The sequence below is a fragment of the Strix uralensis genome, chromosome 1, assembly GCF_047716275.1.
Source record: "Strix uralensis isolate ZFMK-TIS-50842 chromosome 1, bStrUra1, whole genome shotgun sequence".
Classification (NCBI taxonomy): domain Eukaryota; kingdom Metazoa; phylum Chordata; class Aves; order Strigiformes; family Strigidae; genus Strix; species Strix uralensis.
In genome coordinates, this window is record NC_133972.1 from 165,116,264 (window position 1) to 165,134,739 (window position 18,476).

The 18,476-nt window shown below is 37.3% G+C and overlaps 1 protein-coding gene across 2 annotated transcripts in view; it reads right to left on the reverse strand.

The window, feature by feature from the left end:
- Positions 1-18,476, reverse strand: part of ADCY8 (adenylate cyclase 8) — a 138,297-nt gene that overhangs the window by 30,083 nt on the left and 89,738 nt on the right. The window contains exons 8-9 of one of the 2 annotated variants that reach the window (XM_074888005.1): positions 12,643-12,840; positions 6,536-6,636 (exon numbers count right to left, since the gene is read on the reverse strand). In XM_074888005.1, coding sequence (XP_074744106.1) covers positions 6,536-6,636; positions 12,643-12,840 — 299 coding nt within the window. The remainder of the gene's footprint in view (positions 1-6,535; positions 6,637-12,642; positions 12,841-18,476) is intronic. The other variant, XM_074888012.1, reaches the window with a different exon arrangement.

Consider the following 18,476-nt stretch of genomic DNA (forward strand, 5'->3'; position numbering starts at 1 on the left):
AAAAAGCAGTAAATCATTTTACTTCGCTGAGAAGAAAGCTCTCAACACTTCATAAGTCAAGATTTTTTTGTCCTGATTTGTGCCAGTCATTGTCCTTCTGTGTCGCTTTTCCCAAAGATCAAACCCATGCAAATTAAAAGTAACCCCACTGCTCCTGCAAAGCTCTCCCTTCTACACTCTGTTTTCCTTTGCCTTTTTGCTATAAGGAGAGTGATTAAACTTGAGGTTTTGAATTAAGACATTAAAATTTCCAGTAACATAGATGTATACGTGCCAGTACACTGCAGTGATTTAATCATAATGTCTCACAGAAAAAAAATCTTTGAAAGTGGACTATCAAGGTGCTCCAGGAAGACTTCTGCACTTTGAGGTGGCTGAATGTAGGTAAGTTGACTCTGGTTATTAAGCCTTCTGTAAAAATATGTATGTTTTGTCTTATTAAAAACATGAAGTTTCAGATTTTGCTACACGTCACCTATCCTTCTCGTTGGCAAGACAAATTTAAGGGTGCAAGGTGGAAATAGAAGTGGAAATATTAACATAGATTTTATTTCCTCATTTTTTGGTAGGTCAGACATATCCACTCCCTGAATCTAAATGGACTGTATTTCAACCTACCTCACATTCCCCTTGATTTCAGGCTATTTAAATTTGGCTTTAGAAGAGCAAATTCTAAATTCACACAGATCTGAATTCAAATCTGTGGTTTGAGCCTATTAAATAAAACTTTCACTCTAAAAAATTTCACCATAATCTTATAGGTATGTAACTAATGGGAAGAGGAAACTACACTGAACTGTAGGAGAGGATACATGGACATAGAAGAAAATGCTTGAGAATCAGTCTGGGCAGGAACTGGCATTTCTTAGTTCTGGCCATGTTTGCAGCAGATGGATAGAGTCCAAAATATTTGTCCCAAGGAGAACAAAAGATGCACTGGCTAGTTTATGTGAAAACTGTGAGTACATCTTCCTCACAGTACTGATGTTTGTAGAAAATACCTTGAGAAAACAAGAGAAATGAAAATGTTTATGTTCAAAAGGATATTCTTTTTTGAAAAAAGTAAGCATAAGTCAGGGTATATGCAGGGAAATGTTGGTCATGTTGAGGGAAAATCCAGAAATAACATATGAGATAAAGTTGTCTTTTAGTCTGAAAGATTTAAGTGCAGAACTGTACTCCTGTATGCTTTAGCCTGCTTAATTTTAAATATCTTTTACAACAATGTTCTCATTTTTAATGTCCTAATTCAGCTGTGATGATGATAGAGATTCATATACATTACATTTGATGTTGTTTTAAATGCAATATTTGCATAAACATTATTCCTTTCTGATCATCCAAGCAGTCTTTCTGGGCCAATAACTCCCTTAAAGTATCAGGACAGAATAACATGCATTTTACTTCAAACTTTTTTGTCTATTACCTACTAAAATTAATCAAGCTAACACAGAAGTGTGATCAAGGTATAAGATTTTGAAAACAGCATGCAAGCCTCAGAATAATTTACAGTAATGCAGCTGTGGCTTATATGTACAGCTCCTAATCTCAGAACCTCAAAATTAATGAGACTTGCAGTGTAAGAGTCCAGAAAAGACAATGGATTAAACAGATAACAAACAGAAGATGAGGCTGTAGTTAGCAGAGAGTTTTTCTTTGGGAATGTGTCTGAACTGCTATAAGTAATATATATATGCAAAAGATGTTTGGAGCTTTTTTGTAGTACCAAATTATATTACAAAATATTTTGAAATAAAATGTTGAAAAATATCAAAATGGAAGTTCTGTTTCCTAATGAACTTACATAAGATGAATTACACATTAACTTCCTTTGAGATCTTCCATGTGGTAATATTAGCTTTGACACTGTTCTGATGATGTACCACTTGTATGACATGTTGTCTTACACTTGGGTCAGCATTTCACTCCAACAAACTTTGTCAGAGTTCTGTGTGTGTCTTGAATACAGGACACGGTGGAGCTTCCCAAAAAAAGTCCCATCCTCTCCAGTGGCCTCACCCAGAAGTTAAAGCTTGCTTTTGAAAGAAAGAACAATGTAGCCAGTAAAAACAAACTGTATTATGAAGAAAAGAGTGAATAATGAGGAAACAAAGACTGGAGCAGAGGAGCCACATATTTCATCCTGTGAGACTAAAAGTTTTGTGGGAAGAGTCTCAGGACTTCCTGAAATTCCCAAGGCTACCAAGTAGAAACACAATACAACAATGTCTTGAGAGCATCTTCTGTCTGTGAAAATACACAGAAAGCCAAGGGAGAGACAGTCAATAAAGCCAGGGAAAATCTGGACAATATGTTCATGGAGAAGTAGTCAAGGGAGTCAGCAGGGCTCATCAAGAGAGCTGTGTAGTTTAGGATACAATTTATCTTACTGCTCAGCAGTCTTAGATTTATTCAGATCCACTGATTGACCCATTCTCCATTGGCTATACTTTGAACCCAGGGTTTAGAAAATGATAGATAGTTATGTAAGATTAATTCCTTGTTGCCCACACTACAGCAGCATTCTGCAATAGTCTTCTTGCTTTCCAAAGCCAAATGACTGAGATCCTCTTTGGAACTGATAGTTTCTATCTATGTCTCTGATATATATAGACAGTCTATATATGCAGATGTAGTCTATCAATTCTGCAGACCCAGCTCTAAATGAAACTAAATTAATGCTTTCAAAAAGATTAGGGTCAAGCCTCCAAAGTTCAGACCTAAGGACACTGTACATGAGTTCTTATTTTGGACTGCCAAACTCTACATGTAAAACCTAGTACTATTGAATTTAGGTACTATAAAGGGAGTATCTAGGGACCTAAGCCTGGGGTATCAATCCAACATACAGCATAACCTGATGAGGTGCCTGAGAAACCATGGCCTTGCATTTGTTCATAATAAATTGTCCTGGTTTAACCAGGATAGGGTTAAGTTTCCCCAGCAGGGGGGGGGAGCTCTAGCCGGGTTATTCAGATACCATGCGGACGGACGTCACATCCTGGCAGGTCACATTTTCCTGGCGCGGGAGCGCGGTGCACTCGTGGTTTTGTACATCGTGCTTCAAACTGCTGTATTTGGTAGCTATTTTGCTCTGTTCATTGCTATCACTATTACTGTTATTGTTATTGCTGTTGTTGGTTGTGTTGCTATTGCATTGTTGTATTAAACCTTTCCTTATTTCAGTCTTGGGGTTTTGTATTTCACTCCCTTTGTGGGGGAGGGGCAGCGGCCGCGTGGTCTCAGACCCCAGCAGAGGCTAAACCACAACATAAATATATAGGCAACAAAAATTCTTCCACTGTAGCTCTTCGGTTGAACATTGATGTGTTTGTCTCTCGTCTAAGACTGCTTGACATAAAACCAAAACTGAAGTCCACACACCTGTGACTTCTGAGAGGATCAATCCAGTATCTGTGCTAAGATTTTGTTGTCAGCATGCTGACAGTATCCAGTACAGCAGAAGACATAGCCGAGTTCAGAGGAGTAGGAACAAACAGCCATAATATCCTTCTGTCCGTTAACTTCTCCCAGAACTAGGACACTTGGGTTGGATCCCCTCTTCATTCAAGAAGAAATTCAAGACCAAATGCTTTTCTTTCTAGGGGTTCCCTAACTGTCAAGATCAAGTGAAGTTTGAAATGGAGCTTTTGCCTTCCCTCTTCCTTGTGTATAGTCACAAATCAAGAGTTGTGTCTGAAGGAAAATTTAGATGCAGATGTTTAAATGAAGAACAGTTTTAAACCTGTTTTTCTTCCCTCACAAGAATAACCCAGCGAAAAACTGACAGAAATAAGAGTAATTCAGCAGTCTACTCTAGTATGATCTATTGCCCATGTGAGCATATAGAAAGTTCATTTCAGGAAATGAATCAAACTCCTGGGCCTCTCAGATGGAGAAGATGAATCACTGCAAGGTTGTCAATGTAACTTAATGGCTTCATAGAGGATAATTACAGCAGAAATATGGCATTAATTTATGTCACTTAGAGTAGTTTCCCCAACTCAATATTTCAAAGAATGAAAACTATTGCAAAGATTTTTAAATTCAGTGATGTGCCTGCCCAGTCAGGGAAAGGTATGAATGGGTCAAATATTTATCCTTCATGAGACAGATATAAACTGAGATAAAATTCTGAAACTCCCATACATGATAGATGCATTAATAGAAAGATGATTCCCTTCTTTAACACACAGACTGAGGCAACCTATCTGGGAAACTCCCTAAAGATCCTTAGTAGGATATGTTTTATGATGATTTAAATAATGTTTTCTTTCACCAAATTTCCAGAAATCCCCAAAAGACTCAGCTCAGAAAAATATTTAAAACATGCACTTAAGCAAATATAAAATTCCATCCTTGTTCAACAGATCTCTGAAGCATTCATTGAAAGACACTTAACTGTGTTGTTGGGAAATGGGTAAGTTACCATAAGGAGTGTGAATCATAGTTCGTTAGTTGTTCCATGGAAATGATGTCCATGCTCTTCCACTGTAGTAGTTTACTTCTCTGGTATCTACTAGAAGTATAACAGATGAGCATGCAGTTATCTCCAAGACTCTCTGAATCCAACTCCTGCTTAACTTTGTGATAGTTAATTTGCTCATACCTCGAATTGTTTTTAGAACTGGAACTTAGGAAATCTGAACTTCCAGATTATTTCCTCATTCAACGTGTTTAAGCATACTGAAACTTTCCCACTCAAAGCCCCTCATCCTGTTATTTTAGGGTTGCTCATCTGCTGACCTCTGCTCATTTAATAGGCATGCTTTTTTAAGACTGAAACACATTCCTTGAAGCAGAGTATCAGAACTTGACAAAATAAGACCAAAATTTGCCTTCTTAAACCTTGACAGTGATCTTCATCTCCTGAAGGAACATAAGAACTGTCATAAAGCACACATGTGGCCCCAAATCTTCTCTCATAAAAGGGGTAGTACTAAATATCCTTTCCCTAAATATCTTCCCTGCTGATCTTGTAAGAATTTATCTAATCTTTATTTGAATCTATTTATATTTACAGCCTCTTCAACATTCAGTGACAAAAAAGTCCACAAAGCATTTTTGAAGTGCAGGGAAAAACACAAGACTACTGTGCAAGATGGGAAACCAGGAAGTGAGACAGCTGAAGGCAATGTGGTTATGTGACTCCTTCTCCCCTAATTCCAATGACACTAGACAGTCTCGTGAGAATTAACAAAGATGAATCTGTGCAGTAGAAAAAAAGTCATTTTTTTTTCTAACATAACAGTGATTGATATAGCAACAGAAATCTTTTTGGAAAACAGGTTCTATTAATAAGATCCATAAATCTTCTTGTACATACTGAGAAAAAAATAAAAATAACAGCTACCAGAAGTGGAGAATTTTGAATGTGTATTGGGAAAAGAACTTTAAAAAACCCCCCGAACTTAATAGTATTGGAGCAATACAACACATAAAGAACAGCAGAAGGTCACGTACTACTCTGGGTACTTCCCCAGCTGAGAACTACAAAATACATGGGACACCACTGCTGCGGAGTGCAGTTGCCTGCCTGCATCTAACCACTATTTTGATAGTCTTAGACATAAACATGGTGAATTAGGTCTTCCAGAGATGATCCAAGAAATATTGCTGCATTACTGTAACAGAATAAGTGTCTTATTTCTTATATAAATACTGTATTTTCTAGGTTATTCTACAGGCAGCCATAAATTAAGTTTCATCTGAGTGTTAGAAAACACCTATGAATTATGTTCAGCTGGGCATTTCCATTTCAGCACGTGCTCTGTCAAAGACCAAATGGGATCTGGGACGTGTTCTGCTGGTCTGCTATGATGCTACAAAACTGACCTTAGTCCTTGTACACACTCTTGTATTCTCACTATTAAATAGTAGACAAAAATGCCAATTGATGGGTTTGACTGTGTGAAACATGTGGACACAGAGGTCTCAGCTATTCCACATTTTTGTCACCTTGATAGGAAGTTGTTGCTTGGTCAGCCCCATATAAAAGCAGAAGTGGGAAAAGATCTCCCCCATCACCTCCTTGCTTCTTAATGGCACAAGATTGCTTTCACCAGCTGGGTAATACGTATCATCAGCAACAAAGCACAACAGTACAATTTTCTTATGTATCACGTAAGAAACAAAACCAGAACAATCACTGATTCCCAAAGTGATTACCAGTCACTTAGCAAAGAGGCACTGTTATAAGTCTGGATCATTTTTTACTTCAACACCGGAAGCAGCAGGCCATATCATGTCAAACTTTTTAAACCCAAAGTTCCTACTTGTCTCAGTGAGGATTCTGTTTAAAAACATAACAACATAATGTCAGTAGATGTTGCTGTCTCACATGAAAACATGTAGCTGCAGATAATGTGACATGAAAGTAGTTAATATTGGGAAAAAAAAAGTGAAAAAATATTTCCAAACACTTTTGAGGAACAAGCAGATTTTATTGGCTCATCCCATGTCAATCCTTGAAATGTTATCCCACTCTTTCCCCAAGAACGCCTTCAGATATATAGAGATATATTTCTGTATTTACCTGGAAGAAGGAAGTAAGCTTTGGATAGCGGTAATAAATACAAGAACAATAAATGCACACACCAAGTTTGATTTGAATACTTCATCCCGCATTTGAGAATACTAGAATGGAAAAAAAAAAAAAGAAGAAGAATAAATTAGCTGTTAACCCATGCAGTAGTTTCATAAAGACTGATGTATATAGAAGACTTTAGGGAAATTAGAAGGAAGAGCTAATAAATCAAAACACTTGAAATGAAACGCATCAAATAAATCATTAATAAGCTGGTAAAACACTTTATCCAAGAGAGCAAAACTCTGTAATTTGCAATACAAAGTTGTTTTACTTGGTTGCCTCTTTTTCAAAATTATTTGCTTTAAAAATCCCCAGGTAGATAGTAGGGACTTGTGCTGCTGAGTAGAATACTAAATACTTAATAGCTTAATCAGAGGAACCATGAGTTTCCTCACCTGAAGACAAACACTGAAGTTAGCTGCGACTCTGCATGCATGACATCACAGAGGTGTCTTCATTCTTCCCAAATTGAGGCCATTCTGGCTTCTTTTTTACTTTTTTTAAGAGAAGTATATACTTTGGGACATTCTGTGACTATTTGGAATGTGGGTCATGATCTTTGTATCCTAACTTATCCGGAGGCTGTGCAGAAACTTGGCGATATGGGCATTCTCCGAGGAGAAAATGAAGGTATCATTATGTAAAAGACCTTTTGATGTGCATTATTATTATGATTTATTGCAAAAGTATTTTTCTCTAGCACATCAAACTACTGAAAATGCTAGCAGGTTCCCCTTTTATGTGAGTTACCAAGAAAAGGAGTAACAGATACATCGGTGAATCACGGTGGATCAGTTAAAGTGGAAACATTATGCAAATCCTTAGCTGGTATTTATCACTGCTAATTCAGTTAAACTCCAATTGTTTACAGCAGATGAAGATTGGTCCATAGACATATTTTTGTAAATCTCTTTATCCTATACTGATGCCAATAAATTATCTTCACCTAATAAAAAAATCCCACAGATGCCTGCCCAAGTCATTTTTCCTCTGAACAATAACTCCGTTTTATTTAATCTCTTGCAGTTTTGAAGGAGCTAAGAGTTACATGTGCAGAACAAAAGGAAACCAGAGTCAAAGAGATATCAGATATCAGAATCTTTCTCCAGCAATCTGGAAATAAGGCAAAATGTAGATATAAATGCCTAGAGAGCAATATAACAGAGAAAAATTAAAACCGATTGAGAAATGTATCAGGAACATACATTGAGAGAGTTCAGTTATGAACTGTGTTTTATAGATAATCTGTTCTTGAAGGAAGATCCTGTCTAGACTTAGACTATATTCACTACATGGACCTTCAGTAAGGACTTCATCTCAGTTATAAACATCTGGTCAAAACAGTCTCAAGCTCCTGAAATGGGAAAACGGCTTCTCTCTTCCCTGCTTCCATTTGTTATGAGCATGAGAAGGGGTTTATTTGTTGGTGTCCCTCATTTTTGACTCCTCTGCTGTGATAATACCCTGTGTCTGCTGTTGGCAGAACAGTTGACATCACTTTTGATGGTGCTCACAGGCAACTCATTTTGCTGCTGGAAGCACAGACGCACTGACCCTGATTTCATGAGTGGGAAAACAGAACTGCATCAATCCGCTTAAATAATGCACCAGGGCATTTTTGGTTGTGGTACAAAAAGAACCAAAGGAAAAAAGAAAGGTACATTCCTTAAAATATAATGTGAAATCCCAACTGGTCCTTAGGGAAATTATAGCAAATTAATTGAATGAAACACAAACATGGAATTGCCTGCTGTGTCGAGCTTTATGTCAAAAGGATGAATGCTGTGGTCTAATCAGTAACAATATTGTGATGAGAAATTGTTAGCATCTCTGAGGCAGCACAAATACCAATGATAAATGTAGCACTTCTGTAGCAGTCTGCCCCTTAATGACTTGGAGAAGTAATTGAAGGATAGACTAAGCCTCAAGGCACTTCCAGTAAGTATGGAGAGGTATGTAGCCAACTAGAGCTGCATAGAGTGGTAGGAAGAATCATAAGATGACCTACTCTGCAATGAAAACCTTAACTGCACCATCCCACAGACCTGCCTTGCACTGCATGACTTGCTCATGGTGTGGCAAAAGCTCACCCTGCTTCCCATGGAACTTGAGCCATTTGCCTGCGCTGTTGGGGGGGCATTGTTTATCTACTGGCTAGCCCAGCCAGCTAGCTGAAATTGAGATTGCATAAGAAAGATCAAGTTTCCTCTGCCAAGTAATGCTGCTTATTCCCCACCTCTCCTCTCTTTTCCCAGGGTTCTCTGAAAGGGGAGTACCAGTAATACACCAGGCTTTACATGTTCACCTAGAGAAAGTGTTTGTGCACTGGGGAGGAATGTTTTTGATCTTATCCTCACAGCTGCTCTTTGACTCAGACAGGGCCTTATGAATGAAAAGGGAGACCATGGGATTTTTTTCTTCAGAGCAATGGTGTTTGTGGCATTGGAAAAGCTTCTGCAGTACAGGGGAGGGACAGAAGAAGATGTATCAGGAAGCCCAAGGCAGGAGAAGAGATGGATAAACTCCTGAGAAGACCAAGAAGTAGACATAGATCCAGTTGCTGACCAATGACAGAAAAGGAAGATGCTGAAACAGAGTTTACCCACAGTGTTTCTTGCAGACCTTCTTGCCACTGGAAGTTTCTGGGTTGAAGGAAAGAGATAGGCCTATGTCTGCAAGGATACAACATGCAGAAAGGACAAAATTTTGTTCTTATTCATTTAATTTCTATTTATCTCACCCATTGGAAATTCTGAAACAGAGAAACTCAGATATTGACGTCTAATATTTGACATAAGAAAACCTGTACTGTGAAATTCAAAGCTCTTTAGATATTCTCATTGTGCTGACCTTGGAGAAGATATGTAGACCTTTAAGCCCAGTCTGATTTATAATCCCAATTCAAATATGCAGGAAGAGTTCGAATATCTTTATACAAATCTTTATGTTGGAAACTTTCCTTAACAAAAACCCTACTAGCATGTAAAATTCCCTACCCTGTTATTATGTTTTATCCTGTATAAAAATACATGGTACTGATATTTCCAAGTTACTGCTATTAAGGTAGAGCATCATGATGATATCTTTTAATTATGGAAAATCATCTAAAGTAGTGTCAGATTTTCCTTATGAGCTATTACATATTGGGAAACCCTTAGTGAATTTTCATGTTACCATTGGAAGTACTCTCATGTGATGAGTCTTTTGCTCTATCTGCCTACATCCTATTTGTGCAAATAACCTTTAGCAAAATTGAGAGTGAATTGGTCTCTAAATGAGATATCACGTGCTAATGAGCAAAATATGGGTTAGTAGTGACTAGTCCACTTGCGTAAAGAATCTATAAAATATACCAGGTGGGGATCCTGCACAAATCCTCTGAAAAATGTATTACAAAATTCATGTGGAAATATACATACTGCCTCAGGGAGATCACCCATTCGCAAATGTGACTGCTACTACTTGCTGTGGAATCTGCATTTATTCTATCACCAAGAAGGACACAGCGCAATGAGATAAGAGAGCAGTGGGAAGATGCACTAATAGCTTAAATTGCTGTGATATACCAGTGTTTAAACCATTGTGTGCTAGCTCCCATGGTAGTTCTGGGGATGCTGATTCTAGAATTTTTTTTTTTTTTTTTACCTTTTGAAACATTAAAAGAAGCAAACCAGTACTTTAATTGCTAGCATAAATCTGCTGTCTGAAATTGATTTGCAATTAAACCCCCCCAAAAAACCCTAACTGTTTAAACAGAAGTCCAGCACGACATTTCAGATCTATTCAAGTCACCCTAAATGATTTATGATTCCATGGCATGGTAGTCCTATTACTAATGCAGGAAGAAGAAATATAGTTTATTGTTCATATGGTTTCTCACTTCTCTATGGTTTGAGGCACAGAGTATTAACACAATTCTCACTGAACAAAGTTAATGTAACACTTCTTGATCAGGCTCTCAGCTATGGATACTGGCTGTTCTGCCTGCTGAATAACTGTAAAGTCTGGCCTGAGAAGTACTTACAGATAAAAGAAATAAGTATTAGACAGATGGCAGCACTGCCTGAAAGTGTGATGGCTAAATGTGAGGGCACAAGATTTTACATAGGAGAAGTTACCTCTGACTTGAAGCTGCCACTGGTCTGAGCAGAAAGGGAGTTGCAGCCAATGAAAACGGCAGTGTGAGATGGGAGGTCCATGGACATATACTGTCTACTTGCTCAGCAACGCTGCAGGGAGCAGCTCAAGATGCTGATGTAGAAGGTCATGTAAGCAGTTGTAAAATGTTAATGACTAGAAGGAAGTGTAATTCCAGGCTGAAAGGTTAGGGATGGGGAGAGCAGAGGGAAAAGGCTTCTGAAATAGCTTTATGAGACTCCGATTTAGATATGAGTTTGATTTGTTTTCTTTCCTAAATGGGCAGGAAGAAGGGATAAAGTGCTATTAATATAAGATAACATGGAGGAAATAGGTACTTTCTGCAGCAAAACAGTTCACACATCATTTTTTTCATGACCATCTGTAGACTATGGTGTAACACTAAGGCTATTGGGACAAACCTGTTGCACAAACAAACAAGGAGGGAAGGGACATTTCCCACATTGTCCCACAAGACATTGTTCTTGTCTATAATGAAGAGGACGCTGTAATTCATCTTTCCTTAATTCACATCATCCCTTTGCATTCTGGTGCATTTCCCATCCTCCTATGAGCACACCTACAGTGCCCTGACACTATGAACACAAGCAAGAAAGTTTTTGACCAGTAACTATCCAGCTGTTAGAGGTGGATGAACCAGAACAAGTAAAACAGTACTGAAAGTTTTAAAAAACTTTACTCCAGTGTAGTGCTAAAAACCAGCCAGATTTAGTCAACAGAGGGAAGATTCAGTCCACTTTATGGGAAGGATTTTGTGCTTGTATTGTCTGTGTTTACAGGTTGGGACTAACACCTAAGGAAATACTGAATGAAAGTGCCATTTTCTAAGCATTGCAGGACAGGTGAGCATTAGAAATGTCATACTGAGAAAAAAATGTATCAAAACTGCTTAAAATGTTAACTTTTTTAAAAACAAACCTTTCGTTTTCCTTCTGCAGGATTGTTTGTGAAATAAGAGCTTAAATATACTTCAAGCAGAATTTTTCTTTTCCAGTGGCTTTCTTTAAGCTCTCACCACTGATAGCACCTGAGGACTGGTCTCCCATAAGTCAAGTAAAAGAGTTTGTTTTCCAGTGGAGGTTAAAGTGATGATGGAGAAGTGGGCCTCCATGCTTGCAATTCCCCATTATTTTTCTTTCTTTTCAGTCTAAGTACACATCCTATTGCAGATCTGCTCTTGCTGCATTATAATAGCATGCAAGTCAATGAAATTATTTGAGATCTGTGCTGTCATATCATCAGTTTACAAGGAAAATTTTCCCATTACTTTATCTTTTTTAACTTACAACTTACATGTGGATGTAGAATGAAATACAAATTAGGGAGATTATACTGCTGTTGAGAAACAGCAAAGACATGAACAATATTTACCTCTTAGAAGCAGATGTTAAAAAAGGATGTTTGAAATAAAGAGTTGACAAATTAGTTTTGACTTGTAATAAACATAGCAGCTGCCTAGAGGACATCAGATGGATCCTATGACTAAATGAAAGAAACATATCTATATAAATATAGATATATGTTTTGAATAGAAGTGTCAGTTTTTTAATATGCTCAATCACCGTTTGTGCCAAAGCAACCTGTCATCTGACAGAAAACTGCTTGTTCTAGACAGCAAACAAAACCCGGCAAATGGCTGTTGTTTTCAGAAGCAGAGTTTGCTCAGTGTAGGCATTTTTCAACAATGAAATGAAATCATTGCAGCATTATAACACCTCCATCATGACACTGTCTATTACGACCTCTAGCTCAGTCCCAACTTCTGAAAACTGAAACAAAATGAAAAACAAAACCAGAAAACAAACAGTGCAAGCTAGAACCTACAGCTTCTCTATTTCAGTGGACATTTATTACAATTTGAGTTGCGAATAATGCAGCTACCAAGACCCAGCTACCTTATGCTCCAGGCTGGAGTCTTTAAACATCAGTGAAAAAGGCTTGATATGCTCTCTTCTCAATTTATCGCCACTCCGTAAGTCGATGGTGTGCTCTATTCGCTTGTTAATTTCCTCAGGCCCAGACTGGACATGCAAAGCTTGTGCAAGATGGTTTGGAAGCAGATTTATTGAATTTCTTGTTAGGGCAGCCAGAGTCTAGGGGAAAGCACATGCAAACAGAATAAACCTGCTGATCCCCTTGGGTTAAAAATGCAATGTTTTAGATCATGTTGCATTGCAAACCATTATAGCATTCCATGCAATTCATTCAATGAAATCTATAGAAGTGTAAAATAATAAGTCTGTTCCACTAAACACATACAGTACATTAAGGGAAGTACTTTAATGTTGTCTTTTATACAGACTAAGAGGTTTGGTGCTGCACCGAACACTAGGACCATATTCCCCTTTCCAGATTCTGTTAATTAATTATTAGAGCATGCATGAGGGGAGTACACACCAAAATCACAGCAGGGTATCTAACTCAATGGTGTGTTTTAACAACTAAGAACAGAAGCTACAGAAAACAGAAGGCACTAAACAGGAGCAATGATGTTTTCCTTGGTCTTAAAGTTACTGGATGTGTGTAGTTAAGGAACAGATCAGTTAGGCAGGAGTGAAGAAGGTGACATTTCTGATTACTTCAGCATGGGTTTTCAAATAACATGTTCTTCTTCACTACTGGTATATTTCAGTCAGTCCAGATTACAGTTAGGCTATATGATATAATTTAACTGTAATTCATATTATTTTATATTATCTCAGATGCATTATTCCTTAGGTATTTCACTGACTAATCAAAAGAAAAAAAAGAAAATACTTTTGCACAGCTTCACAAAGGAAAGCTAGTGGAGATAATATGAAGGGTGCTTCACTTTCAGGAAAGAGGTAGAGTTTGCTTTCATAAAGAGAATAACTCAGTCCAGTTTCATGGTATCATTTCGTGACACAAACCACAGTGAAGCAGGTTTCCCACTTGAATGGGAAATGAAACTTCACTACCTGTGATATTCCCAAGGGTTAAGAGATGTTAATGAATGGAAAGGATATAAACCTTCATACATCACAGCATAAGACATTTCAGAATTATTACGGACAGGAAATACACTTCTGCTTGAGAAAAGTTATCCCATGGGTCCTTGCTGGAAAAATCTTCTGCTATATGTCCTACTGGGCATTGTTGGGAACAGGAGTTTGGGATGTATTTATCACTAGATTTCTCTGGAAAGCCAATTCTTTTGGATCATGGGATTATGTACAGCAAATGATATAGGGAGATTTCCCTTGTTCATATTCAAAGGATAGTCAGCAATTACATTCTAATGAATCTAGGACAGCACATTAAAACACAAGAAGGGTCTCAGGTACCTACAGTCAAACCCCAACTGACAACTTTCTTTGCAGTCCTAAAATAAAGTCCAAGGTCTTCGTAGTCACGGGCAGTATCTTGTTTTCTCATATTTCATTGTTTGATGAGTAATTTAAGAGCTCAATAAATAGGCAGAAAAGGATATCAGGACTGAAATCCTCTGTCTTTTGAAGTGAAAAACAATATTCCTGTTTGCTCTCTTTTCACTAGAGAAAGTTTGGCAAACCATTCTGCTCAAATATCCCCATTTCCTTTCAGAAAATCAGTATCATTAATATTTAGAGAAAAACAAAAACAAAAACAAAACAAACAAGGAAACTTTTCTCATACTAAAGTTTCTTTTCTCATACTAAAGTTTCAAATATGCCTGACTCCGTACCTTAGCCTTGGAGCTAAGGTTGAAACTCTAAAGTTAGAACCAAATTCCAGGTAAACAATCCATTGAGTCAACTGGATAAATACTGTATTAATACACACTGAGGTACTATAGTTTAGGTATTCTTATCTCTTTTAAACTGAGCTATGCAGAAAAGTTATCAGTTTGTGCTGGCTGAAATCTTACAAGAGAGTCTGAAGTCATTCATATTAAAGGACAAGATCACATCAGATGGTGGGGTGTGCATTAGTTCCTTGGAATTAGTTCATATTGCTGTATCTCCATTGGAAGTGAGGGTGGAGAAGCTCCCTAACATTTTAGTTGGGCATTGTGTTTTATTTACATGACGAGAATGATCTCAATTCATTCTAGTAAGTGACTAAATTTTGCTTCAAATTATATTTTAAAAATTGATTAATATGAAGAACTGCCTTGCTGAATGTATGAAGTGATTTACAATTCATGGTAGATGAACATGACATAGTATCACCACTATGGCAATGGTGCCGGTGGTATTGGTGCAAAAATGGACTCAGAAATTGCATTTATTTTCAGAGGATAGCAAGGAAATTAATATTTGAGTTTAGCAGTCATTTCTCCCTCACATCCATACACATACTTAAGACAACTTCTTTCCTGTAATTAGTAACAACAATAATGAAAAATATGCAAATTATTGTCCCAAGAATATGTTCTAAACACATTTTGTCTCTGTATCCCCCTCTTTGCTCTACATCTTTTAAGTCTGTGTTATGCCAACATTAAGAAGTATTGGTTCTCCCTGTTACCTCGCCTACAGTTTTGTGAATAGCTGTATGGAAGACACAGTTGTGAATTGTAAGATACAATGGACTTGAACTTTCCTGATGCTGACAGTAACCGTTCATCATGCAGGAACACATACAAGCTTCTATTAAGAAAAAGCCCAGCCAAACTTGAATCTCAGACTAAAAGATAAGATGAATTAAAACAAACAAATAATAAAACTCCAACTTCAGAAATATTTTACAGACATTTAAAAAGGTGGCTGGGATTAGATTTTACTTACTTCCTGTAAAGTTTTCATGAAAAAAGTTCAAACATCCTGACCTCAACAAGAAAGGAAATTTTTAATCAGTGTCATTTAGAAAAATCTAGGAAGGCTTTAAATTATTTTTTCATACTGCAAACACCAGATCTTGGAGGGAAATAGCAAAATACAAAGTCATATATTTAAAGGTCAGATTTGTTTCAAGAGGAAGACACCTAAATTAAGATGTCTAGGGGTGTGGTGTCTAAGCTTCTATTATTGACAATATACACTGTGAATACTTTCAACTGGCCAATTTTATGCAGCTGTGGTCAGCTGAGATGCTCTAGGGTATCCTGGACAACAGTGTGGAGCTAGGAGATATGGCACAAGACTTATGGGAACCCCATGCACTTCTGGTTGGCGGTGAGGACCAGCTGGACTGTGACAAGGTATCTCAAACTGCAGTGGAAACCCACAGTTAAACTGAATCAAGCTCTTACTCAGCATGTTTCAGCATAGGTGTTTAGCACTATTTGAGACATCAAAGTCTCTTACCTGGATTTTAACTGATAGTCCAGATGATCACAGGTCTTTTATAGACCCCTTGTCATACAGATGTCTGAGGCACCCTAGAGCACCACAAGTAGCACTAGACCCGTGTGTTTAGGAGCTGAGCTGTGTGGGATTTTAACTGGGATAGTCCATAGATACACAAATGCAGGTGCCTTGGTTTTGAACCGAATTCCACCCTGTTGTTTATACTTGTCTGTCATCTTGGCAGTCTTTAAGTATAATTTTTGTGATAACAGTTAAGAGTCATTGCAGCCACCACTAAAATATGCTTATACCAGACAGACATTTTAATATGCTTTTTTTCCTAATTCACATAATTACAGGCCCATCAGGTGCCTCCAGCACCACACACAGTGACCACATAACGCTTTCAGATACTTCTTTTTAAGGTCTGGTGAAGAAACTCTGCTTCACAAGCTATTAATTTATTTTAGAGAGGAGGTCTTCAGTCTCTTAATATAAAATAACTTCTGTCCAACTTTCTTTTAATTAGGAAAGAAGCCCAGACACTTGTTTCAATAACAGAAAACTCTATCCATATTGGGCATGGTCTGAATTTCAGAGCAGGCACTTGCATCCTTGGCTTATCTCACCATTAGAGATAAGCACATGGTGCTAAATGTGCTGTGGACACATGTAGCTTTTGTTAATGTCTGTGACTGTATACATAAAGAGTGGTTATTCTGTTCCTCACTCATATCAACACATCTTCAATTCACTGACTTCGGCTGCGCATAGAAAATGAGTTTGAGATAAAGAATATGGATTGTGATGAATTTGTGTTTGGCCAGAAAACTCACCAGAGCCTTTGTCATTTCATATTCTTCCTAACATAACTACAGCTAAAAGTAAGACACGTGACCAGTTGCTCAAATTCTGTTGTAACTTACATTGGGTAAAGAAATTATTTAAATGCTATTGGCAAATGTTCAAACATATGGAGTGATTCATTGTTGGGTTGCTGCTACTTGGATTCTCAACATCTGCTGCCGCCAGTGACCTTTAGGCTGCATAATTAATGTTATTAACTGCTTATTCTGTCCAAGATTGACACACCTCTGGAAAAAGCTACTATATCCTAGTGTAATTTAAAACGGTCATCTAAATTTTGAGCTGAAATACATTATTTATGAGTAGTAATGCCTACTGTCTCAACTTTAAAATTGAAAATTACATAATAATTGAATCACACGTGGAATAGCAGATTTTTTAAATCTTGTCTCCACCAAAAAGCTTATCGTAAAGCTGTGCAATATAAAATTATAGTTATTTCCAGCATAAAAACAAGTTCTTAAAAAAACAGTGAGAAACTATTCTAAAAATGGATTGTTTATTGCCGGAAGACAAAAATCTGTTTTGAAACAACTGTTTAGTTATGCCTATTTCTATGCTTTTCATGGTTTTTTTACTAGTTTATTGGGTGGGAGTTGTTCAATAATTGAATAGAACCACTAGTCCTTTATTTCATTCCTCGCCTTTGTTCATATCAAGGTCAGATTTGCTGAGAAAATGACCTACTCTGCATAGATTTTTTGGACTACAGAAATTGGAATGTCCTAAATAGAAAGAAGAAGAAACAGAGAGAGATCAGAAGATATTCACAGCACCATGCACCCATACCTCTATTCCTAATGAAATGAGAATACAGAGACAGATCAACAAAATACAGAGAATACTAAAAGGCAGTGTACATGCAGATACACAGATGTACAGAACATATATAAAACAGGTGTTTTATATAACAGCAAACTATGCCATGCTCCAGTTCAGTTTGAAGAGACGAATAAACTGCCATGGACTGATTGACTGTGAAGGCTTATCATTTCTGGGCAGATTTGTAAGAAGCAGAAGACGGTTGACAAAGCAAGACCTCCACACAACAACGCTTGAAGTTCAACAGACAGTGCAGACCAGTAGGACTAAGGATGTGCAGCAGAAGAAAGGATATATCATGTCATTACAGATCCCTCAGAAAAATGGAAAAAAACTCCAGCTGACCTTGTTTCATAAAGACTCATCAATCTTTCAAATGCAGTGAAAAGAGTGGTGTCTGAGGGCATTTTAACATTTCCATCTTTAATTCCTCTAAGCAAGCAGATTTCACAGTGATTTTTATGACTGTACAAGAATTGCTGGTTCCCAGGGTGTTAGCAATTAGCCATGCAGTGCTTTTGGAAAAGATCTGACCAGGAGCAGTTGTTATTATCTCATATTTCTATTGAGCTATGCATGACCTTAGAGTCTAACTCACCTGCTAGTGAACCTTAATTATGTCTTATAATCTAAGTTTTTAATATTTTTTATTAAAAAAGAAAAAGAAGAAAAGTGAGGAATGGACAAACTGTTTTCACAAGGTGTTTTTTTAAAGTAGATCTTTTTTCTTTCCCTTATAGATCAATAACCTACTCTGCTTTTTCCTCTGGTGAAGTGTCCATTCACTCATCCCTTTATTTTGATGGCAG